Genomic DNA, 24,860 nt, shown 5'->3' with positions numbered 1-24,860 from the left:
TATCCTCTTTTGCAGCTTTCTCCCTTCTACTACCATCAGTCTGAAGATCCAAATTGTCACTTGTCTAATCCCTCTATAGATGCTGCCTGACTCACTGAGTTACTACATCACTTTGCAGGGCTCTAAATTAACAGTTGCCCGGGTGCCAATGGCTACCTAAAGTTCCACCGGGCAACCTAAAAACCGTGTCATTTTGCCTGGCTTGGCATGCACCCGGGACACCTGCCGTTCAACTCTGAGCGGGCCCCCCTCTCTCTGTCTCTCTCTCTCTCTCTCTCTCTCTCTCTCGATCACTCACCGTCTCCGCCCGCCATCCGTGTCCGGGCAGCCGGCTCTCCGGCTGCTCCTCATCCGCCGGCACGGCCAGCCGCCTTGCACATGCGCACTGCCACGGCCTGCACATCCTCCCCCTGCACATACGCACAACCTCGGCCAGCACATCATCGGCCTCCCTGCACATGCGCACTGCCATGGCAACTGATCGGCACTGGGCACCTTCTCCCTCCCTTTGCATTGTGGGAGATCTGGCCGCCATTGCTGTCCGGTCGCCGCCTTGCCGCGACTGCTGAAAACCAACGCAGAATCACTCCCTGGAGCTGGAGTAACTCCCTGGAGTAACTCTTGCTTCTTGGTTTCCTGGTCATCCAAAAATATTCCAAATGGAATTTAAACTGGAGGTGGTGGAGTGTCTACCACCTAACTCCAAAGTCTGAACAATAACAGCCTATTGCACTTTATCTATTTATTTATTGTGTATATATATGGTCTATGGTATATAAACACACTAAACTTTTATCTCCTGTTCTGTATTATGTTTACATATTCTGTTGTGCTGCAGCAAGTAAGAATTGCATTGTCCTATCTGGGACACATGACAAAAACTCTCTTGACTCTTGACTTGGACTTAAGCAAAAAAGAGTTCTTGGGGGGAAAAAAGAGCTACCTTAAATTTGGTTGCGTCTGGTTGGGTAACTATGGTAGGGTGAAGACTATTCCATGCTTTAATTGTGCGGGGGAACTCCATGGAGCAGCCAGCATCTCTGGGTAGAAGAAATTGGGTGATGTTTCGAGTAGAGACCCTTCTTTAGACTCCCTCTGGTTTTAGTGGTTTTAGTTTAAAAGATATAGCGTGGAAACAGGCCCTTCAGCCCATCGAGTCCACGCCGACCACTGATCACCCGTCCTATCCCACTAGTTCTATCCCACACATTAGCGACGTAAGTCAAGAGTGTTTCATTCTCTCACGTCCCAGTTAGAACAATGAAATCCTTACTTGCAGCAGCACAACAGAATATTTAAACATAGTATTCTGTAAACAATGTTATAAACGAGAAAACAAAGTGTGTCAAACAATTTCCCTCCTGGGATTAATAAAGTTCTATCGTATAGTATATGTGTAGGAAGGAACTGCAAATGCTGGTTTAAACTGAAGATAGACACAAAAAGCTGGAGTCGGGTCAGACAGAATCTCTGGACAAAAGGTCAGACAAAATCTCGACAGGTCAGACAATCTCTGGACAAAAGGAAAATATTATGTTTTGGGTTGGGTCTGAAAAAGGTTCCTGCACACCTTTAGAATGTTGAAGGAAACAAGAGTACCCGGAGAAAACCCATGCGATCAAAGGGAAAAGGAGCAAACCATACAGACAACACCCATATTCAGGATCAATTCTGGGTCTCTGGCGCTTTTAGACAGCAATGAGGCTATTCGGCCCTTCAAGTCTACTCCACCATTCAAATGTTGCTGATCTATCTTTCCCTCTCAAATCAATTCTCCTGCCTTCTTCCTATAAGCCCTGACACCCTTACTAATCAAGAATCTGTCAATCTCTGCCTTAAAAATATCCATTGACGGCCCCACAGCTGTCTGGCAATGAATTACACAGATTCACTACCCACTGACTAAAGAAATTCCTCCTCATCTCCTTTCTAAATGTGCGTCCTTTTATTCTATGGCCTCTGGTCCTAGACTTTCCCACTAGTGGAAACATCCTCTCCACATTCACTCTATGCAAACGTTTTACTATTCTGTAAGTTTCAAAAAGGGGTCCCCTCATCCTTCTAAACTCCAGCGAGTACAGGCCCAGTGCCTTCAAACGGTCATCATACGTTAACCCAGTTATTCCTGGGATCATTCACATAAACCTCCTCTGGACCCTCTCCAATGTCAGCACATCCTCATATATGGGACCCGAAACGGTTCTCAATACTCCAAATGTTGTTTAAGGGAAGGAGGTTGTTAAGAGGGTCAAGTGCAGCATAAACACTGGCACAAACCAGATGAGCAGAATGCACTGTGGATTGTACATGCTGAAAGATAATGGACACATTCTAAAATCCAGCACTTATTCCATTATTCAAATATATTGTCTGCCAATGTTGTCTTGTTTAATGTGACGCTTTACTTGTCCTAACCTGAGGCTGCATGGATTTTTTTCTAAAACCAAACAGACTGAGAGAGCAATGATTCAGCTCTGCTGTGTCAGCAAAAGCTTGTGGTAACAGCAGACTGAGCTAACATTCTTTAGTGGCTGGCTTTTCTTAGTCATAAATGACCATCATAAGAGTTGGGGAACTGCTGCATTTTTAATTTTTTTTTATTGTTGTTGAGAATAACGTCTTGCTCAAACCGAGCAAAGAATGCAGCTAATTTTGCAGAAAAATGTGTCGATACAATTGGCACTGAAACGCGATTGTATAGAGTTTGCTCATTCTGCAGAAGTTGAGCATGGGAACAAATGGAGTGATTCATGTGCCAACAAATCATAGAGAAGAATGTTTAGAATAGTGCAGTACATAAATCTTCCTTATCTGCTGAAAGCTGAGAGGCACTGTTAAGATTTGCCATATAATACCATATAATCCTGTTCTTCATGGATGCATCTCTCCACTCTGGGCTCAAGAGAATACAAAGCTATGTTATAGGTTGCAAGGAGCAACCAAATATACAGTATTCTGTTATGGTCCCATTAATGGTTACCAGACTGGTTTTGGGGATGGTAATGTTCCAATTGAATTATCTGCAGGTGACTAGTGCTTGCTGTGAAATGAATTATTTGATTATATCTGAGAATATATTAATCGATAAATTATGAGGTTACGGTTGAGCTGTAAAGTATTATTTCCACTGTTTTTGCTCTGTAAAAGCATTTATTTTATAATTTAAAGGGTTTAAATTTATAAATGTCCTTTCGAGATGATTCAATGTGCTTTTGAAGAGGAACTGCTGTAGAAAATGTACAACAATTGGTGCACAAGACTGCAAAGTAACAACATGATAGCGGCCATCCGATGTTTTTTTAAAATGTAGTTTTTCTGTTTTTTTAAAAGATATTTTCACTGAGGATTAAGATTAGCCTTTCTGTTAACCATCCTTTGGAATCTCATACATACACATGAATACTGATGGTGCTTCAAGTTTATTCTCCATCTTTATAGTGGAGTTTCAGCCGAGGTTATTGTGCTCGAGTCTCTCAAAGATCTTGAAATTAAATGTTTGTAATTATGAGAAAGATGACCTGAGGTCTTCTGTTACCAACCATGCTTGGTTCTGCCTCTCTTTGCTTAAAGTTTTTTTTTTTCTCTGCGCTCTCCCTACTATAATCGGTCAGAAGAAGGGTCCCGACCCGAAACGTCACCTGTCCGTTTTCTCCAGCGATGCACCTTGACCCGTTGAGTTACTCCAGCATTTTGTCTCTCTCTCTCAATTCGAACCTGGAGGAGAAAATTGTCAACCGAGCCGCAGATGTCATTCACAAAACATCTACCCTAAATTAAAATGTTGAAAATCAGACTCCAGCAGGCAAACTACTTCAATAGAATATTTAAAAGGTACATTAACATTTAAAAGGCCTTTGGACTGGTATATGGATAGTGAAGACTTGGAGAGATATGGGTCAAACGTCATCAAATTAACTAGTATAGAAGTTTAAACAATACAACAGAAAAACAGGCCCTTTGGCCCACAATATCTGGGCCGAGCCTGATGCTTCACATAACATAACATCACATAACCCATATCCTTCCATTCCCTGCATATCTAAATGCCTATCTAAAAGATTTTTAAATGCCACTAATGTATCTGCTTCTACCACAACTCCTGGGAGCACTTTCCAAATGTTCAGCACAATGTGTAGTTTAAAAACAACTTTTCCCCACACATCTCCTTTAAACTTTGCTCCCCTCATCTTGAAGCTATGCCCACTAGTATTTGATTTTTCCCCCCCCCATCCTGAGAAAAAGATTCTGACTGTATCTATGCTTCGCTCAATTTGAAATACTTCTATCAGGTCTCCCCGCAACCTCTGGCATTCCAGAGAAAACAACCCAAGCCTGTCCAACCTCTCCTTGTAGCTAATACCCCCAATCCCGGAATCATTCCCAATGTTAAGCCTCCATATCCTTCCTGTAATAGGGCCACGTGAACTGCACACAATACTCCAAATGTGGGCTAAACAAAGTCCTATTAAGCTGCATCATGACTTCTTGACTTTTGTACTCAATTCCTTGACCCATAAAAGCAAACATGCCATGTGATTTCTTTACCCTTCGTATCTACTTGTGTTGCCACTTTCAGGAAGTTGAGGACTTGGACTTCAATATCCCTCTGTACACCAATGCTGTTGAGGGTTATGCCATTAATTGTATATTTTCCTCATGCATTTGACCTAAGAAACCCACGCGGTCACAGGGCGAACCTGCAAGCTATGTACACAGCAACTGGGTGGTCAGGATTCAACTGATATCTGGCGCTATAAGGCAGTAGCTCTACAGTTGCGCTACTGTGCCGTCCTTAAATGTGGGACTCGTTCAGCTTGTGGTGTACTACTTTCTATATCAGATTCAAAATATTGCGGTGGTACCTGGGGACTTGTAAATTTGATTTCAAATTTCCAGTCTGCACATGATTCTTGACTCATGCCCTGGGTCTGGAGCTATGTGTCAGATGTGGCTCGGTTAGTAGAATCTTTTGTTCAAAATCCCTCCCTTGTAAACTGCTCTACTTCTGAGTCAGAGACTGTGGGTTCAAGTCCCATCCAGTGACTTGATCACAAAATTTAGCTTGGTGTTCCTGGGCAGATACCTCAACATTATTTGAGCGGGTTAATAAATATTCTTCACCCATCAATATTAAAAATATTATCTTGTGGTTGTTATGGTGCAGTAGCAGGAGTTTGTTGGGTACAATGCTATGAAGTGTCCTACAATGGAGCAGCATATTGGCACAGCAGTAGGGTTGCTGCCTTAAGTCGCCAGAGACCTGGATTGAATCCTGACTACAGGTCCTGTCTGATCGGAGTTTGGACGTTTCTACAGTGTGACCGCGTGGTTTTCCCCGAGTGCTCCAGTTTCCTTCCACATTCCAAAGTTGTACAGGTTTGCAATTTAATTGACTTTGGTAAAATTGTAAATTGTCCCTGGTGTATAAGATAGTGCTAGTAGTGATCTCTGATTGGCATGGACTCTGAGGGCCTGTTTCCACTCTGTACCTCTAAAGTGGTTGCTACACATCTTCAAAAAATATCCAATATCAACACTATACTACATTTATTCTGCAGGTATTTGCATTTATTCTGCAGGTATTTGCCATAAAAGCCATACCAAAGTAATAGGCAGCCAAGGAAAACTGGTGCTGGACTGACATGCTGAGTTGTTAATGCATACATGCTTTAGTTTAGAGAGTGACAGCATGGAAACAGGCCCATCAGCCCACCGAGTCCACGTTGACCAGCGAGCCCCATACACTAGAACTATCATACATACACACTAGGGACAATTTACCAAAGCCAATTAACCTACAAACTGCATGTCTTTGGAATTTGTGAGGAAACCGGAGCACCCAGGGGTTGAGTGTATTGTAGATAAAGTTGACAATATTTTAATCTAATAACTGTTTGATTGGTGTTTGTAAACTGCTAATGGCAGTCTTGATTTTGTCACTACTCTGTATATGTGTATAGTTGAATAAAAGCATTTTGGATTTTTAATTAAAAAGAGGAAACGGGGAGAATGTACCAACCCTGCACAAACAGCACTCATGGTTGAGATAGAACCCAGGTTTCTGTTACTGTAAGGCAGCAACTCTATCGCTGCACCATACCGCTCTATGCTGTGGCCTGGTGATCAAGGGAGGGGGAGGGGGGCGGAACGGGAACTGGCAATGGTGCCCATGTGAATAGGCCACTGCCGTATATTTTAAATTCAATGCGGTTGGGGAGACAATCCACTGCCAGTGAGCATTCTTGAACATAATGTTGTGAGTAGAGTCTAGGTTGGAGGCCACAGTGCTTCCCACCACTTTTTTTCCCCCTTCTTAAATAATTCAATAACAATAGTGGTGAGCAAAATTGCACATGTGCAGAACCAGCTTCCCCAAAAGCAGCTGGACCTGTAAATGGGTCGCCAGAAAGCTACCAAAGCCCAGAGTGAGTGTATGCAATTGCTAGGATTAATCAGCAAGGAGTGGCAGCAGTACTGACTGAAACACACCCCAGGGATCAATGAATCACTCTGGCCTAAGCAGATGGCTGGACAGGTGTGATAATGTAGTTCTTGGGGAGTCTGCCTTGGGCTGCTGACATTGTTCTCTGACTTGACTGCCTCATAAGAGCTGAGTCATTATCTGCCACACAGCATGCATCTGTCCTCTTCTTAACAGTGTTCCATTCAAGTACAGACCAACTATTAGACAGTCAATGTGCTTACATTTTTGTATATTTTGTGGTAGTTTGCCATGTTTTCCATTCTGCAGTTAGTCAGTGTGTAGATAGCAGAAAAGTGTAAGATCATCAAGTGGATTATTATTTTTTCTTTTGGTTTCAACATTATTTCACTTAAAGTATTTAAAAAAGCTTTACATTGCAAGTTAATAAAAATAGGATTTTTTGATAGTTACTTTTCAAAAGTGGAATATTAGAATATTAAAAATAGTGTAACTTGTGAAACTGCTTGAGTTCCTATTTCGTTGTGAAACTTTGCTACCTGTGTTTTAGTTCTATTTTGAGCTGTGTGCATATTGGACTAGGCACGGAAGTGCAATAGCCTGTTTATACGAAAAACTGACTTATTTAACACTTGAACCATTGCGGATGTGATATAAAATTTGTACATATTAATAGATTGGAAAAAAAGGGTATATTTAAAAATAAAAATGAACAGGCTTGTTCATAAGCCAATCTTGTAATAAATTTGCTTGCATGTTGGTTCTGAGATTTCTTGATTTTTAATTGGGATGATGGGATTATAACATGCTTGGGAGATTGGATGGAATTGTTTTCCCTCAATGTTCTGGGAAATATTTAGCTCGACTACTTCCCATTTAAGCAAAAGTTTGAATTGCACTTTATTTTTTAAAAAGGAGAATATAATGCAGATCAGAAACCACAACTGATGGTCAATATTCCCCATTTACTCCTTAGCTTGTCAAGTCTTTGGAAAGTATCGTCTCGTCTTTCCGACAGGAGCATGGAAAAGTTTCCTTCGGGCATTTGAATTTGTATTTGAAAGGGCAGTTATGATTCAGTGATTGAACAGTGGCCTGTACTTCCCACTAAATTATAAACAGTAACAGTGGGGAAAGGGGTGGTTGTTTGCTCTGCAGGAATTCTTGTGTGTAGTGTGTTTGAAAAAAAAAATGTTCTTGAGGAATGATAGAGCCATGTGCTTGTCATAGTCATATTTTTATACATGATTACTTGTGAAACGTTTACCAGTAATCATGACCCCCTTTCCTGCAGAGGTGATTTCTGGATGCAGTTCTGGAATCGTCCATTATTCCATGCCGAAAGTGATCATTGGTTAATGCTTTGGGCATTCAGAAGCAGCCTCTGCTTTGTGCTTATTGTCGGTTGTAACCCTCGATTGCTGTTGGTTTTGCACCTCCTTTTGTGCCTGCCTTCGTATTTCTCAACCCCTTCCCCCATCCTTAACCAATCTGCTGAAGGGTCCTGATCCAAAACATCACCTGTCCATGTTCTCCACAGATGCTGCCTGACCTGCTGTATTACTCCAGCAGCTTGTCTCCTGCATTTGTAGTTCCTTGCATGTGCACTAGTGTCTCTCTTATTTGCACAGTCCTTTATCTTTTTACTAACTTGCAGAATTTTGTATAATTACTGTTTAGTTCTTTTTTGTTTGTTTGAGTCCATGACCTAATTCTCGTCTTGCTGTTAGCATTACAGCAAGGTTTGCACTGTACCTGTACCTATCCATAGTTGTGCAAATGAAAATAAACTTGACGTGACTTGAATCTTTCATGTCTACCCTTGGCTTCCCCGATTTTAATTTTTTTCTAAACTATATTTATTTTGTTTTAAATTTGTTAACGCCGGCACTGCTTTTAAAATTATAATAGCAATGATTAACAACTCTTACTTTTGTACTTTATAACTGCTGACATTCTGTGGTAAGAGCCTATCCTGTATCCACAATAAAATCTTCATGCCTGTTCAGCACAACCATTGAGATTTTGGCTATCTTTAGCACCCTGGGAAGGTGTGAGAAGAATGAGACTCTGGAGGCCACCATGATTTTGCACCGTTCTGTGTTTCTAATATAGAAGGTAATAAATGCAAAGGCAAAGTGCAGCATTTTTAAGAATAAACCTCTTAATTAGAGCAGCTGCTCACAAGGAGTCTAAAAATACTGTTCTTCGATGCTACTTGTTGCCTGTACTCTATTATTTAAAAGCAGTTTAAACCATTGGGGTTTGTAACTTAGCAAGAGGCTATTCATCTCATTGTTCCTATATCAGCAATCCACCTGTTCTCTTGCATAGCTTTGTACTTTTTTCTTATTAAATATGTAAACCCAAAATCTCCCAAGCTAAAAGCTTCATTTAAAATAAATTTCCTCCAGCCATTATCAAAGTGTGGATTTTAGGTTGAAGTAATTCTTTACTGACTGATCTATCCAACTCTGCTTTAAAAATACCGAATGACTTTGCCTCCAGAGCAGTCTGTACCAATAGATTCACCACCCTCTGACTAAATAAATTCCTCTTCATCTCCATTCTAAAGATATGTCCTCTGGTCCTAGTATATCCCACTACTGGAAACATCCTCTCCACATGCAATCTTTCACTATTTTCAAAGTGCTTCTCGGTTCTCTTGGAGTGGAAGATGATGCCTTTTATTGTGAATCTATTGGATATGTTTTTAGTGGTTTTATGGTATGTAAAATTGATTTTTTTTAAAATTTTGTTTCTGCCTGAAGTTGCTGGTTAAATAAAAGTTTTTTTGTTTTGTAATCTTGGTTAAATAAGTTAGTTTTGATTTTACTGCTTTGTTCGGATGAAAATACGATGCTTAATCAAAGTTACCTCACGAGTGATCTCTGTAAACTCTGTCAAAACAAAGAACTGCAAATGCTGATTTAAAGATAGACACACAGTGCTAGAGTGACTCAGTGGGTCAGGTAGCATCTCTGGAGAATAATGATAGGTGACGTTTCGGGTTGGGATCCTTCTTCAGACTCTGAATCTGAAGATGGGTCCCAATCATTTTCCTCCAGAAATGCTTCCTGACCCGCTGAGGTGCTCCAGAACTTTGTCTATCTTCTGTAATCTGTTTGTTGGATTTCAATCCATTCAGCAACAGTGCCGCATTTTCTGCACTGCCTATTGCTGTGTTTAGGTTCAAAATGTTTAGGTTCATTATATTGTCATGTGTACAGAGATACCATGAAAAGCTTTGTTTTGCATGCTATCTAATCAGATCAAACATGAATACAATCAAGTCCAACAAATATAATAGAGCAAAGGAGAAGATACAGAGTGCAGAATATAGTTCTCAGAATTGTAGTATTAAAGTTAATGCCTTAACCAGTAATCCTTTAAATATAAAAGCTTTTCCCACTGAGGGTGGTTGGCATATGAAACAAACTGCCTGGGTAGGTTGTTAAGGCAGGTACAATAACAACATTTCAAAGGCATTAAATGGTACATCAATAAGAAAGGTTCAGCAGGATAGGGGCAAAATTGCAGCCATGTGGGACCAGTGTAGATGTTGCATCTTGGTTGGCACGGGCAAATTGGAACCAAGGGCCTGTTTCCGTGCAGTATGACTAGCTCTATAGCAGTGTTGTACAAACCTAACATTAAATCAGGCCATTGATTCCGCCATTTGATTCGTAATAGCAACGCATGTACCTATTGTTACAGACATCTGTTTCCACTTACTATATTGAGATCCCTTCCATCTTACTCTCCTTACAAAGGCAATGGTTTCAAGTGGATTGTTAACTCCAGTTAGGTCATAACACAACTTTTTGGTTGAAGGTTCGTTTCACCTTAATTTATTTTGCCTTACTGAAATTTGTTTTGATAAAATCCCTTATTTTCCTGTATTGAGCACCTTTGTCGTGCAAGGGGAGAGATGTTTCTTGTATTGTTTAATTATGTTCAGTAAACAGGAATATTGTATTAACTGAGTCACATTGCAACATGGTATACTAACAAGCTAGTTTAATGTGCGGATGCATCAGCTGAAATATTGGCATTTGTACCATTGACTTGGCTTGTATATCAAAGGCAGCGGGCTGAAAACTAGCTTTGGCCTAAAATAACATTGTTAGATTGTTCTATTGATCTACCTTCATGAAAATAGATTTTTAACAAGTCTACATTTATAAAGTAGTCATTGAGTTAGTTTTAACAAGTAGAAATTTCATTTGGAAATTTCATCCTCATTCGCCCAGTAAGCAGCTGATTTTTGTCAGGGCGACAAAGATATAAAAAACTGTTACATGCAGTAGCATTATAATAGGGTGGCAGATCATAGCTGAAGCTGCTTCAATGAACAGCATGTCACCTCTGTGTCTCCAGGACTCAGTGGGTGCTTATTTTATATATTTGCCATCTTTTAACATCTTACAGCTTTTACCTTGGTGACTTGGCAGCTGTTAGCCTGTTGAAACCTTGCTTGTTTGGCAAGGCACATGGGTCAAATTTTGCTTTGGAAGGCCTGAACTGTGAAATCAGAGTTTAACCCTGAAGCCTCTATCATGTATTTTAATACAAGGATCTTTTATCACGATTGCAGCTTCCTTTAAATGAAGGAGAAACCAACTCTCCCAAGGAGAGCAAGATCCATCTTTTATATTATCCTTATTGCTAATTCTTATGGCATCTGTCTAAAGAAGACTGTGGATTTTTTAATCTAGGATCCTGCACAATGAAGATGTACTAATGCAGCCATTCTGATTTCCTGATCTTGTCGCTGTTTGAAAGCACTGGAGGGAAAGAAACATCACCGGACTTGTTTTTTTGCGTTTTGTTGAATTGTTGCCTTTGAACTTGTTTTTTCATTTGGCTTAGCTGAATGTACAGAACAATTACCTGTAACTCTGGGAAAAGCAATGTTTTTCTTATGAGTGACCAGAAAAAAAGGAGCTGGAGTGAAACAGGTTAAAGGCTGTGATGAGATTAAATACTGGAATTGCTAAGTTTGGGAATTCGATTTTTTTCTACACAGCATGAATACAGTGCAATACAAAAGCAAAGTACTTACTCTGTTCTGGGAATGTGCTGATTCAGATAGTGGGGAGGAATGGAAATCTTGGTGTGTGTTATGAGCTTTTCCAAAGATTTAGGTTGGAAAGAATGGTGGCTTGGGGTAGTCCAATGTTCTGAATGTCAAATGTTTAGAAAATGGGATGAAAGCAGAGGAACAGTGGAGAAATTTCCGACAATGTCGTATGGTGAAAAGTGAAAAGAAGAAGACCCAACTAGAGCAGAGGGATCTCGGAGTGCAGGTGTATGGTTCCTTGAAGGTCGAGTTGCAGGTAGATAAGGTGGTCAAAAAGACTTTTAGCACTTTGGCCTTCATTGGTCAGAGGATGTTGCCAGGAATAGAGGGTGTAAGCTATAGGGAGAGTTTGAGTAGGCTGGGTCTCTATTCCATGGAGCACAGAAGGATGAGGGGAGTTCTAATAGAGGTATACAAAATCATGAGAGGAATAGATCGGGTAGATGCACAGAGTCCTTTGGCCAGAGTAGGAGAATTGAGGACCAGAGAGCATGAGTTCAAGGTGAAGGGGAAAAGATTTCATAGGAATCCAAGGGGTAAACTTTTCACACAGAGGGTGGTGGGTGTATGGAACAAGCTGCCAGAGAAGGTAGTTGAGGCTGGGATTATCCCAGTGTTTATGAAACAATTAGACAGGTACATGGATAGGACAGGTTTGGAAAAATATAGACCAAGCGCAGGCAAGTGGGACAAGTGTAGCTGGGACATTGAAGGCCAGTGTGGGCGAGTTGGGCTGAAGGGCATGTTTCCACACTGTATCACTCTATGACTCTTAATAGAAATAAGATAAATTATCCGGTTGGGTACAGATGTAACATGCATGCAAAAGTGTAATCCATTGTAATATATGATGGCGCCCAACATAAGCAACCCTTTGTTTGCTCATCACAGAAGTGTATCTGCATCTCGCATTACAATCGCTGCACTCTTTTAAATCTACTCCAACAGCAGCATTTCTTACTTTATGCTTCACGTTATTCCCTTTATCATGTATCTGCACTCTGTGGATGGCTCGTTTGTAATCCACTGACGGGTTGGCACACAACAAAAGCTTTTCACTCTACATCGGTGCACGTGTCAATAAACTAAACTCAAATTCAGTGGGCTCAATATTAAAATTACGATACATCATAAAGACCTTGACTATGCAAGCCCTCATTCTGGCTCTTGCAAGGACACTGCACCTTGCTCTCAATTTCTCTGCCTCTGCTGCATTTGACCCCAAGTTAAGACTTACCAGTCTAGTACATCCAAGATATCCTCCTTCAATGAATGTGGTTTCCCACCCTGCAGTTGTGGATGGAGCACTCGCCCCTTCCATCTGTGACCCACAATTCTGCTCTCGCTTCCTCTTCCCCAAGATGGAACAAGGATAGAGTTACGCTAGTCCTTGCCTTTCGCCCATCAGTCCTGACATCAAAAACATAATGTGATTCCACCACCAGTCACATCTTCCCAACTCCACCCCTTACCCCATACCCCTTACCGCTTTCTATAGAGACCACTTAATGACAACTCCTTGGTTCACTCAACCCTTCCCACCAACCCATTCCATCCCTAGGTACTTTCACCTGCAATTGCAGGACTTGTAATAACTGTCCTTTGACCTCCTCTCTCTTATTTCCATCCAGGAGCCCCAACAGCTCTTTCAGGTGCAACAAAGGCTCACATGCACCTCTTCCAATCTTGTTCACTGCATTTGGTGTTCCCAACATGGCCCCCTTTACATCAGCAAGATCTCATGCAGACCAGGTCACTGTTGTATTGAACACTTACGAGGACCCGGGCAACTCTCTCCCTACTTGGGAAAGAGGGTCCCTAGACCTGATGGATCTTGTGGTTGCTAACCATCTTAACTCTCCTTCCCATTCCTATACCCACTTTTCTGTCACTGGCCTCCTCCATTGCCAGACTTAGACAACAGGCAAACTAGAGGAACAATGCCCGGTATTCCGCTTGGGAAGCTTGCATCCCAATGGTATGAACGTTGAATTCTCCAATTTTAAGTAATGGCCACTCCCTCCCTGGCACGCACACATTTTTCACACCATCTCCCCAGCTACCCTGCTCCCTTCCCCTCCTCCATGAAGTCATCGCCCATTGCCTGAGTTGCTCATTTCCCTTTTTTCCCCTCTCCCCTCTTTCCTGTCCCCATCCCATTCCACCTATATCCTTGCCTCCGGTTTTTCATTTCCTCTTCTCTTCTTTCCTCCTCTATCACCTTTTAGCCTTTGGCACTTACTCCATCCATCTGCCAATGAATTGCTCATCCATAACCACCTATCACTTGTCTGGCTTAGCCCCATCCCACTTTCCTTTTCCAGCTTTCTCCTCCCTATTCCAAAGGGTTTGAAGAAGGGTCCTGACCTGAAATGGCATCATCTGTCCATTTCCGCCACAGGTACTACCCAAGCTGCGGAATTCCTCCAGCACATTATGTTTTGTTTATGAAATCATCAAGACCTGTTCTGTTTCCGTTAAGTTTCATTTTCATATTAGCAAGGATATGCAAAACCTTTAAATGAAAGAACTCTCAGCACCTGGTAGTTTTAACACCAGGTCATGAATTCAGAGTGGTAAAAGCTAGAAGTTGAATTGCTTTGTACATACTCTCTTGCCGTGACACTTGTTGGGTAATAATCTTTCTGTGCCATATTCTTCAAATTCTCTCATCTGTGCCTCCTTTACAGCTGTAAACACCAGCAGGTATGCAGAGAGCTACCGGATCCAGACATATGCAGAGTATGTTGAGAAGAAGCAAGAGGACAAGCACACCAAGCGGAAGTGGACAGAGGAGAGCTGGCGGGAAGTGGAAAGGAAGAGACTAAAAACCCAGTATGCTCCTCAGCCATATCTTAGCCAGATGTTTGATTTCAACAGGTGAGTGTTAACAAATTCAACCACTGGCTGTATTTGAAAGTAAATCCACAGCATCATGAACAATAGTAGTGTACAAGGAACCGCAAATGCTGGTTTACAAAAAAAAGACAAAACATGTTGGATTAACTCTATGCTTCAGGCAGCGTCTCTGGAGAACATAGGTGATGTTTCGGGTCTGGACCCTTCTTCAGACTGACATTTTGGGTTGGGACCCTTCTTCAGACTTTTCCCATGTAGTAGGTTCTTCCCACAAGTGGTAGATTTTAATAGTAGATTTTTCCCATGGAATATCAATATAACTAACAACATCTTGGGAGGAAATAAGAATCTACAATAGAAGCAGGAGAAGGCTCTTTGGCCCTGCCTTGCTTGTTTCACCATTCGAAGGATCATGGGTGATCTTTTCCTCATAACCGCTTTACTGTGCTAACCACAACCCATTATGCCATCAGTTCTACCAGTAGAGGCAGAATCCTAGTCATACAGTGTGGAAACGGACACTTCAGCCTAACCTGCCCACACCGACCAACATGCCCCATCTACACTAGTCCCACCTGCCTGTACTTGCCCTGTAACCCACTAAGCTATCCTAGTACTTGTCCAAATATACTTGTCCAAATGTATTTTAAATGGTATGATCGTACCCGCCTCATCTACTTCCTCCAGCCACTCGATCCATATACCCACTTCCCTTTGTATTTTTATAAAATATAAATTAAAGAGAGAAATTTCTATCAGGTTCCTATTAAATCTTCCCCTCTCACGTTAAACATAGTTCTCTGGTTCTCTAATTCCCCTGTGGAAAAAAAGTCTCTGTGTTTACCCGATCTATTCCTCTCATGATTTTCTACACTTCTAAGATTACACCTCATCCTCCTGACTCCAAGGAATAAAGTCTTAACCTGCTCAAGCTCTCCCTATAACTCAGGTCTTTGAGTCCTGGCAACATACACGTGAATCTTCTCTGCACCCTTTCCAGCCTGACAACATCTTTCCTACAACATAATCCTCTGAGGCTTTTAACATCCAAAAATCCATCAGTTTTGGCAACGTGAGGGCTTAGTTAAAGAATTTCAAATCTGAAGAAATTCCTCCATCTCAGTCCTGAATTGCTGGCCCTTTTTTTTCAGTGTGTTATCCTTGATTGTATGCAATAAAAACGTCATCTGCATCTACCCTGTCAGTCCACTATAGAATTTAATATGATTCAAGGAGATTAGCTCTTATTCTTCCAGGTTTTTCCAGGGTAGAGTAGATGTGAGAGGATGTTTCCACTAGTGGGGCAGTCAAGGACCGGATGCCATAGCCTGAAAAAGTGGACCTTTAGAAAGAAGAGGAGGGATTTCTTTAATCAGAAGATGAATCTGTGGAATTCATTGCCATAGAAGGATGTGGAGGCCGTCAATAGCTATTTTTAAGGTGGAGGTTGCTAGGTTCTTGATTGTCAAGGGGTTATGGGGAGAAGGCAGGAGAATGGGACTAAGAGGGAAAAATAGATCAGCCATGATTGAATAGCGGAGAGAGACGTTGGGCCAAATAGCCTAATTCTGCTCCTATGACTTATGAATTTATGAGCCTTCAGTATCAATCTAAGAAAGCATATTCACATGTGTCGCCTTGTGGTGCCAACACCCTTGGTTCATGAATGAATTGTCCAGAGTCATTGGTAATTGGATTTCTGTAAATTGAGATAAAGACATTCAGTTGCAACTCTTGTATTTGTAAATTAATAAAATTGCAACTTCAAAGGTTTTAATTTTTCAGTGTGAGCTATTTGACTCAAACCCATATTTCCAAATGGATGTGTTCCATGAGTGCTCTCGTGCATTGCTAGTTATATTGTAACCATTGAACTTCGGAATATAGAATGGAAAACCATACAGGAAATATGAGCAAGGGGAATGCAAAAGTAATTTAACTTGTCTCTTCTGACACATTTGTACTTTCTAATTAAACATTTAGCTTGGAAAATGTTAACTTGTCAACAGTGTGAGTGATTAATAGTTGTATTGAAAGAACTTGGGACTTTGGAAATGGCTGGGATAGAATCTCATTTAAAATAAAATCCCCTAAATTAATTACGCTATTATTTGAATTCACAGTTTACAAAGCTGACAAAATGTTATGTCTCATTTTTATGATGTCAATTCTTTTACCAACAACTCTTATTTGTCACTGAAGTTAAGGGTGGGTATAGAAAGTGAGCATATATTTGTAAGATGCAACTTGAGGCTTTTGCTTGTGGATACGACTTGTATTTTGTTGTTATTTCTGCACAGGAATACAAGTTGGCAATTTTTCAATACATTTTGATAGTTTGATTTTCAAGACATGACATTCAGGTGGTAATCTATATTGTCTAGTGTGAAGCAGTAATTGTCACTTGAATGGTTTATAGCTGCCTGCAGAATCCAGTGTCCACTTTCTTCAGTTGCTTCATATTGGTAACTTGTCCTGTAATTCTCTCAAATGGGAATATTTAAATACAAGTAAATCAACATGTTTGTTTTAGTTCTCTTCTGAATGAATCCCAACATAAATGCACCAACTACAGACAGCAGTATATGGTATTAAAGTTGTGGCCATGGCAATCCATCCAAGTCGTTAAACTGTTCTTTTTCTTAAGTATTTGTGAGTTGAGGTATTAGATTTGTTGCATGTTGAGTTTATTGTCATTTGCCCAAGTATGGTAAGGTACAGGTACAATGAAAATCTAGTTTGCAGCAGCATCACAGGCACATAGACTTGGGCAACGCATAAATTATGCGTAAATTGCACAACATTTCTAAAAGAGAAAAGGCTGGGATTAAAACATTAGTGCAAAACAGATTTAGGGTAAAAAAAAAAAGTGAATGTAGTGTAAGAGGTGGGCCGTATTGTTCTGTTGTCGAGGTAGGATTAGTGTGGTGCAATTTGGCTCAAGAATCTGAAAGTTGCAGGAATGTAGTTGTTTCTAAACCTGGTGATGCAGGACGTCAGCCTTCTCTACCATCTGCCTGGTGGTAGTGGTATGAAGAAGGTATGGGGTGAAGTGTGGGGATTCTTGATGGCAGATACCACCTTCTTGAGCCATTGCCTTGTGTAGATGCTTTTGATGGAAGTGAGAGATGGCCATGAGGGACATGGCTGCGTCAACCACTCTCTGCACCTTCATATATTCCTGTGTGTTAGAATTACCATGCCAGGCCATCATGCAGCCAGTCTACCAGAATTGAGACTTGAGAATTGAATGAACATTTGTTTTGTGGAGTGAAAAATCTCTTTTAAGAAGACCAAATGTAGTATTTGATGAGAATTCAGTGCAGTATCAAAAGTTGCTGGAATTGAGGTGTAGAATCCGCCATGATTTTGTTTAGATAATCGAACAGGTTCAAATGGTCATTATTCCATGCTCCTGATTTCAAATGTTCCTGTCATTTACCAGCGATTTCCCCTTTGGTGCTTGGTGTGAACCGTGCAGTATTAGAGGCTTTCCATTGCATGCCTCTTCACATATTTTCCCATTGGAGAAGAAATGAATCTGAAGCAGTCAATCTTGTAGATAGATAATTTTATAACCCTGTCAAACACAGAATAAAGAAAAGTGCAGCAAAAGAACAGACCTCTTTGTCTGCCGTCTTTCCCCAACATAATGCCAAGATAAACTAATCTCACCTGCCTGCATATGATTTACATCCCTCCATTCCCTGCAAATCCATGAGCTAAAAGCCTCTAAAGCACCACTATTGTATCTGCTTTCACGACCTCCCCTGGCAGCGCACTTAATGCACCCGCATTCTCTATATGGAAAAAATACTTACCCTGCCCATCTTCTTTCAACTTCCTTCCCCCACCTCCCCGTTACCTTAAAGTTATACCCCCTAGTCGTTAATATTTGGCACACCTTTAGTGTGGCGATTGATAGGTTCTTGAATATTAAGGGCGTCAAAGGTTAAGGGGAGAAGGCAAAAGAATAGGGTTCACGGGAAAATAGATCAGCCACGATCAAATGGCAGGGCGGATTCAATGGGCCGAATGGCCTAATTCTGCTCCTATGTCTTATGGTCTTGCTTCCACCTTAGGTGATGAAAGGTTCTGGCTGCTTCCCTGTCTACGCTAAATTGGAAGTTTACCCACTTTTATTTATGCATGTAATGCAAGGAGAAGTGATATTCTAACCTGCTACAGAAAAATGTTGTTTTCAAGTGTTCACAACAAGAACATTCTCACTTACACAATATACGTATCACTGTTTAAAATCTAAAATATTAGTCCTTGTATCTGTCTTGAGTTTTTTTCTGTAATTATTTTCTGGTTTCCCCCTTAAGCTTCTACTTGAACTTCTAAACTATAGATGTTGTGCATGCATTCACTCCTACATCTTGGTTACCAATGTCCTGCAGCTAAAAATCTGTTGCCTCAACAAGTGTCTTTGCTCTTTTGGCTGTTTTAACTTTCAAACAAGTCTGAGATACTAATTCTAGATTGTCCTCTGACATTCCCACTCTCTGTAAATTAATTTATCTACAGTCATTCGCAACTGAAACAAAAAGTGCTGGAAACGTTCCAAGTGAAAGACGCTTCATTAGAACTGGGGTAAGTTCTTTCTTCTACTCATCGGGTTAGCATTAACATCTCCTAACTTAGTCATAGAGTCGTACCGCGTGGGAACAGGTCCTTCGGTCCAACATGTCCATGCCAACCAACATGCCCCATCTGAACTCGCCCCACCTGCCTGTGCAGGGGAGGCCCATATCCCTCTAAACCCATCCTAACCATGTACCTGTCCAAATGTATCGTTATGATAGTACGTGCCTCAACCACTCCCCCGGCCGATCGTTCCATTCTTTGTGTGCAGATAAATAAATAGATAGATTTGCCCCTCAGGTTATTATTAAATCTTTCTTGCCTCGCCTTAAACCTATGGTTCTTGATTCCCCTACTCAGGGCGACAGACTCTGCATTTACCTGATCTACTCTCATGATCTTGTACACGTCTATATGATCAAGCTGTGAAACCAAGGAATAAAATCTTAGCCTGCTCAAGCTCTCCCTATACCTCAGACCCTATAGTCCTACAACATCCCCGTAAATCTTCTTTGCACTCTTTCCAGCTTGACAACATCATTCCTATAACATAGTGACCAAAACTGAACACAATACTCTAAATGTGGCTTCACCAACGTCTTATGCAACTGTAACATGACCTCCCAACTTCTGTACTCAATACTCTGGCTGATGAAGGCCAATGAGCTGAAAGGCTTTTTGCCCACCCTTTCTAGCAGCGATGCCATTTTAAAGGAACTTCACTCCTAGATTTCTCTGCTCTGCAGCATTCCATAGCCCAGGCCATTCACTGTGTAGGTCCTGCCCTTGTTAGACTTCCCAAAATACAACACCTCGCACTTCTCTGTATTAAAAGATCTATCAACCATTCCTTAACCCAAATGCCCAAGCTATCAAAATCCTGCTGCAATATCTTTGACAACTAATTACAAATCACTTTAGTGTCATGTAGAAACTTGCTAAGCCTGCTTTGTACATTCTCATCCAAATCAAGAATAGAGATGACATACCGCAATCAGCTCAGCACTGAACCCACCTCTAGTCACAGGCCTTCAGTCCAAAAAAGCAACCTTTTCTTATATAATCAGTTAGGTTTGATCCAATCTATGTCATTGATATTAACACAATGTGCTGGCGGTATTCAGCAGGTCAAACAGCATTTGTGGGGGGAATGTACAAGTAATGTTTTGGGTTGTGTCATGAAATGTTGCCTATCTATTCTCTCCACAGATGCTGCCTGTCCTGCGAGTTCTTCCAGGGCTTTGTGTTTTGCTCAAGGTTCCACCATCCCTTGTCTCCAGGCATTAAGACTGGTGATCTACATTGCAGATAGACACAAAATGCTAGAGAAACTCTGCGGGACAGGCAGCATCTCTGGATAGAAGGAATGGGTGATGTTTCGGGTCGAGACCCTTTGTCAGAGGAGAGGGAGACGCAGAGATAAATAATATAAGGTGTGAAAACAAGACATCAAAGGGGATGAGGATGAAGGAAAATGTAGAATAGATCATTGTTAGCTGGGGGAAGGTGACAATGAAGCATACAAAGATAAAATGATAATCTACATTGTTCTACATCCCTCATCTTTCGTTCTATCCACAGCATCAGGGAGTGTATAGTTGGGGGTTGTGGGGTGTATTTTTAATGTTCCATCCTTGCAGATTTTGCATTTATATCTAATCTTATCCCTGCGCAGTGTAGAATATGCATACAACATATCAAAGGTGTGCTTGCTTTTCTACTGCCTGAGCAGTATTTAACTTTTCACTATTGAAAGTGGTTAAAATGAGCAAGGCAAATAAAAGGGCAGTGTTGTTTTTAGTTATCTTACGGCAGCACAGTGGCGCAGCAGTAGAGTTGCTGCCTTACACCGCCAGAGACCCGGGTTTGATCCTGTACGGAGTTTGTACGTTCTCACCGTGACCGCGTGGGCTTTCTCCAGGTGCTCCGGTTTCCTCCCACACTCCAAAGACTTGCACGTTTGTAGCGTAACTGCTTTCAGTAAAGTGTAAATTGTCCCTAGCATGTAGGATAGTGTACGGGGATAGCTGGTCGGCGTAGAATTGGAGGGCCGAAGGGCCTATTTCCACACTGCATCACTAAACTGAAAGATAGACACAAAATGCTGTGGAGAAGGAATGGGTGATGTTTCGGGTCGAGGCTCTTCTTCAGACTGAAGGCGCGGAAAAGGAAAACGGGAGATATAGGCGATGATGTCGAGAGATATAGAACAACGAATGAAAGATATGCAAAAAAATGAACGATGATAAAGGAAACAGGCCATTGTTAGCTGTTTGCTGGGTGAACACAAGAAGCTGGTGTGACTTAGGTGGGGGTGGGATAGAAAGAGAGAGAGGGAATACAGGGGCTACTTGAAGTTGAAGAAATTAATATTCATGCCACTGGGCTGTAAGCTGCCCAAGCGAAATATGAGATGCTGTTCCTCCAATTTGTGTTTAATCTCACTCTGACAATGGAGGAGGCCTAGGACAAAAAGATCAGTATGGGATTGGAAGGGGAATTAAAGTGTTTAGCAACCGGGAGATCAGGTACGTCCAGGTGGACTGAGCGAAGGTATTCAGCGAAACAATCGCCCAGTCTACGTTTGGTTTCGCTGATGTATACATCAGACCATACTCTAGTCCCGCCTGCCCATATTCCTCTGAACCTTTCCAATCAATAAACTTGCCAAAGGAGTCATTGGGTATTTTTAAGGTGCAGATTGACAGATTCTTGATTAGTAAGGGTGTCAAAGGTTATGGGGAGTAGGCAGGAGATTGGGGGTTGAGAGGAAAATATAGATCAGCCATGATTGAATGATGGAGTAGACCTAATGTGTAAGAAGGAACTGCAGATGCTGGTTTAAACTGAAGATAGACACAAAACGCTGGAGTAACTCAGCGGGACAGGCCGCATTCCTTCTCCCCAGAGATGCTGCCTGTCCCGCTGAGTTACTCCAGCTTTTTGTGTCTATCAGTGGAGTAGACCTAATGGGCTGAATGACTTAATTCTGCTCCTATAACTTATGAGCATATCATAAACGTTTGCACTCGAGTAGTAGATCTGCATTCTGTACAGCTTTGTGGTCTTGCATTTGGACAGCGGAACCCCTTAACTGCAGCTTCTGGCATATATCGATCTCGATCTGTCATGGTCTCTCTTTTTTTTTTCCACCCCTGTTTGATGAATTTTGTTTGGAGAATACTTCATCTTTAACTCCAGATAATTCTAACCAGAACTTGTCCCAGTGAACTATCAGGATGCTCTGTCTATGGCTTGTTGCAAGTTTCCCCCAATTCTCTCTCTGCCCTCCTTCTAATCCAGCTGTAACGGTTTGATTGGCACAACCTTCTATTTTGATGGTTCCATCTCCTGTTTGTACTCAGGAATATATGAAGTCCCAACTGTTGCACAGCAAACGATGCTTTGATGGAAGAACGCATGCAATTCAAAGCAATCTAAACTCAACAACAAACATTTCCTCTGTTGTTTACTTGAACAAATGCATGCTGAGGTCTGAGCTGGACATGGTGGAGTTGTCATCTTATCTACGTGATAACTTAATACATTGCTGACATTTATCACATAGCAGGGGTCCAGAAGAAGTTTGTGGTGGCATAAACAAATACTTCACCATTTCCCTTTCCAGCTTCCTTCCTGTTTGAAAACTTTCATAGGCACTGGTCAGACCGCATTGGAATTTTGTGCGCAGTTTTGGGCCTGATATCGAAGGAAGGGTGTGCTGGCGTTGAACAGGATCTAGAGGAGGATTACGAGAATGATCCCTGGAATGATTTGGTTAACATATGATGAGCGATTGACGGCACTGGATCTGTACTCGCTGGAGTTTAGAAGGATGAGGGGGGGACCTCACTGAAATTTGCCGAATAGTGAAGGGCACTGCCTCAGAATCAAAGGTCTGGATGGAATGAATGAATGTGGAGAGGATGTTTCCACGAATGGGAGAGTCTAGGACCAGAGGCCATAGCCTCAGAATAAAAGGACGTAACTTTAGAAAGGAGATGAGGAAGAATTTCTTTAGTCAGAGGGTGCAGAATCTGTTGAATTCATTGCCACAGACGGCTGTGGAGGCCAAGTCAATGGATAGTTTTAAAGTAGAGATTGATAGATTCTTGATTAGTACGGGTGTCAGGGGTTATGGTGAGAAGGCAGGGGAATGGGGCTGAGGGAGAGATTGATCAGCCATAAATGAATGGTGGAGTGGACTTGATAGGCCGAATGACCAATATCTGCTCCAATAGCAATTACAGTGGATTCCCCTCAATACCTTGTTTAGGAATTGCAGTTCATTTTTCATTCAGCTCGCTTGCTTTCTTAGTACAGGTATCTTAATACTGAAATACAGCAAGTGAATAGGAAAGTTAACAATGCTGTTGATTATAGTGATGGTATGTGAATACAACAGATGCTGCCTGATCTCCTGTGTTCTATGCAAGATTCTAATATCTGTAGTTTCTTTGTGTCTATAGCATTGGTTTATTTATTTAGGGAAGTATGTGAAGACACTGGATGTAGTTCATCTCATATCTGGAATGGATATTTGTCTTGTGTGGAGTGGTCGGACACACTTGAAGAGTCTCTGGGCAGCACAGTGGCGCAGCGCTAGAGTTGGTGCCTTACAGCGCCAGAGACCCTGGTTCAACCCTGACTACGGGTGCTGTCCGTACGGTGTTTGTGCATTCTCCCCATGACCGCATGGGTTTTCTTCGAGTGCTACAGTTTCCTACCACACTCCAAAGACACACACATTTGTAGGTTAATTGGCTTCGGTAAGTTGTAAAATTGTTCCTAGTGTGTAGGATAATGCTAGTGTATGGGGTGATCGCCGTCAGCGAGGTCTCAGTGGGCCGAAGGGCCTGATTCCGCTCCGTATCTCAAGTCTAAAGTATGACATAACTTGATTGAAATGCAAGTTGCTGTGTGGTTGTGACAGGACGGATGTGGCAGAGATGTTTCTTCTTGTGGAATAATTTGAAACAAGGGGTTCTTGTTTAAAAGTAAAGTTGCTCATTTAACTTGCCTCATAGCAAAGTCTTTCAATATTGTTAAGACTGACGATTCTTCATAAACGAAGGGATAAAGTTTATCCGGGATTGGCAGGAATAGAACGACAAAGTTGTAATCGGATCAGCTATGGCATAGCAGGTTTGAAGGGCCAAATGGCTTATCCCTGCTCCCAATTTTGTATGTTTGTACGAGCCACAGCTGCCACCTGTCAACAGAAGAAGAAAAATATTGACTGATATTCTGAGAAGAAAAATATAAAAAACGGTAGATACTTAAACGTGGTAATAATGGGTTAAGAATTTCTGCAAGTCCTTGCAGTATACATTTTCCAAAAAAGAAGTTCTGGTGTCTGGCTTAACACATTCTGTTAGTTGAGACTTGCAACATTACGGCAGCATATTTTAACACATTGTCTCCTATAAGCAGCAAGGAACAAAAAGCCTTTTTCTTAATTTTAAATTCATATATAAGATTTTCTAGCCTTGCTTCCACCTTGAATTTAACCTGGGAAGGGTCGAATTGATTTGTCTGTTAGCACTTCAGGAGTCCAGTTGGTAGTCCTCCAACACAGCTTGAGCAGACTAACCCTCGAGGGAGGAAGCATTACACTGACACAGAATGCAGCCTGTGTTGGTATGGTATTAAGATGTTCATCTGCTGCTTGGTTCAACTAGCTGCCGTTGATCCTGAGGCACTATTTGAGAAGAGAAAAGAGGAAATAGAACAGTACAGCACAGAACACACCATTTGTGCTGAACGTGATGCCAAGTTCAACTGATCTCATCTGCCTGTACACGATCTATTCCTACTATTCCTTGCACTGTCATGTGTGGATCTAAAAGCCTCTTAAACACCCAGCACATCTCCACTACACTTTCCACC

At 41.6% G+C, this 24,860-nt stretch overlaps 1 protein-coding gene across 3 annotated transcripts in view; it reads left to right on the top strand.

Moving 5' to 3' along the window:
- parn (poly(A)-specific ribonuclease) overlaps window positions 1–24,860 on the top strand; it is a 132,119-nt gene that overhangs the window by 88,513 nt on the left and 18,746 nt on the right. For 2 of the 3 annotated variants that reach the window (XM_033040484.1, XM_033040486.1), the window contains exons 22-23: window positions 14,216–14,405; window positions 18,915–18,980. In XM_033040484.1, the coding sequence (XP_032896375.1) occupies window positions 14,216–14,405; window positions 18,915–18,980 (256 nt within the window). The remainder of the gene's footprint in view (window positions 1–14,215; window positions 14,406–18,914; window positions 18,981–24,860) is intronic. The other variant, XM_033040485.1, reaches the window with a different exon arrangement.

The sequence above is a fragment of the Amblyraja radiata genome, chromosome 22 (assembly GCF_010909765.2).
Source record: "Amblyraja radiata isolate CabotCenter1 chromosome 22, sAmbRad1.1.pri, whole genome shotgun sequence".
Taxonomy (NCBI): Eukaryota; Metazoa; Chordata; class Chondrichthyes; order Rajiformes; family Rajidae; genus Amblyraja; species Amblyraja radiata.
This window is presented reverse-complemented; position numbering and strand designations above follow the sequence as displayed.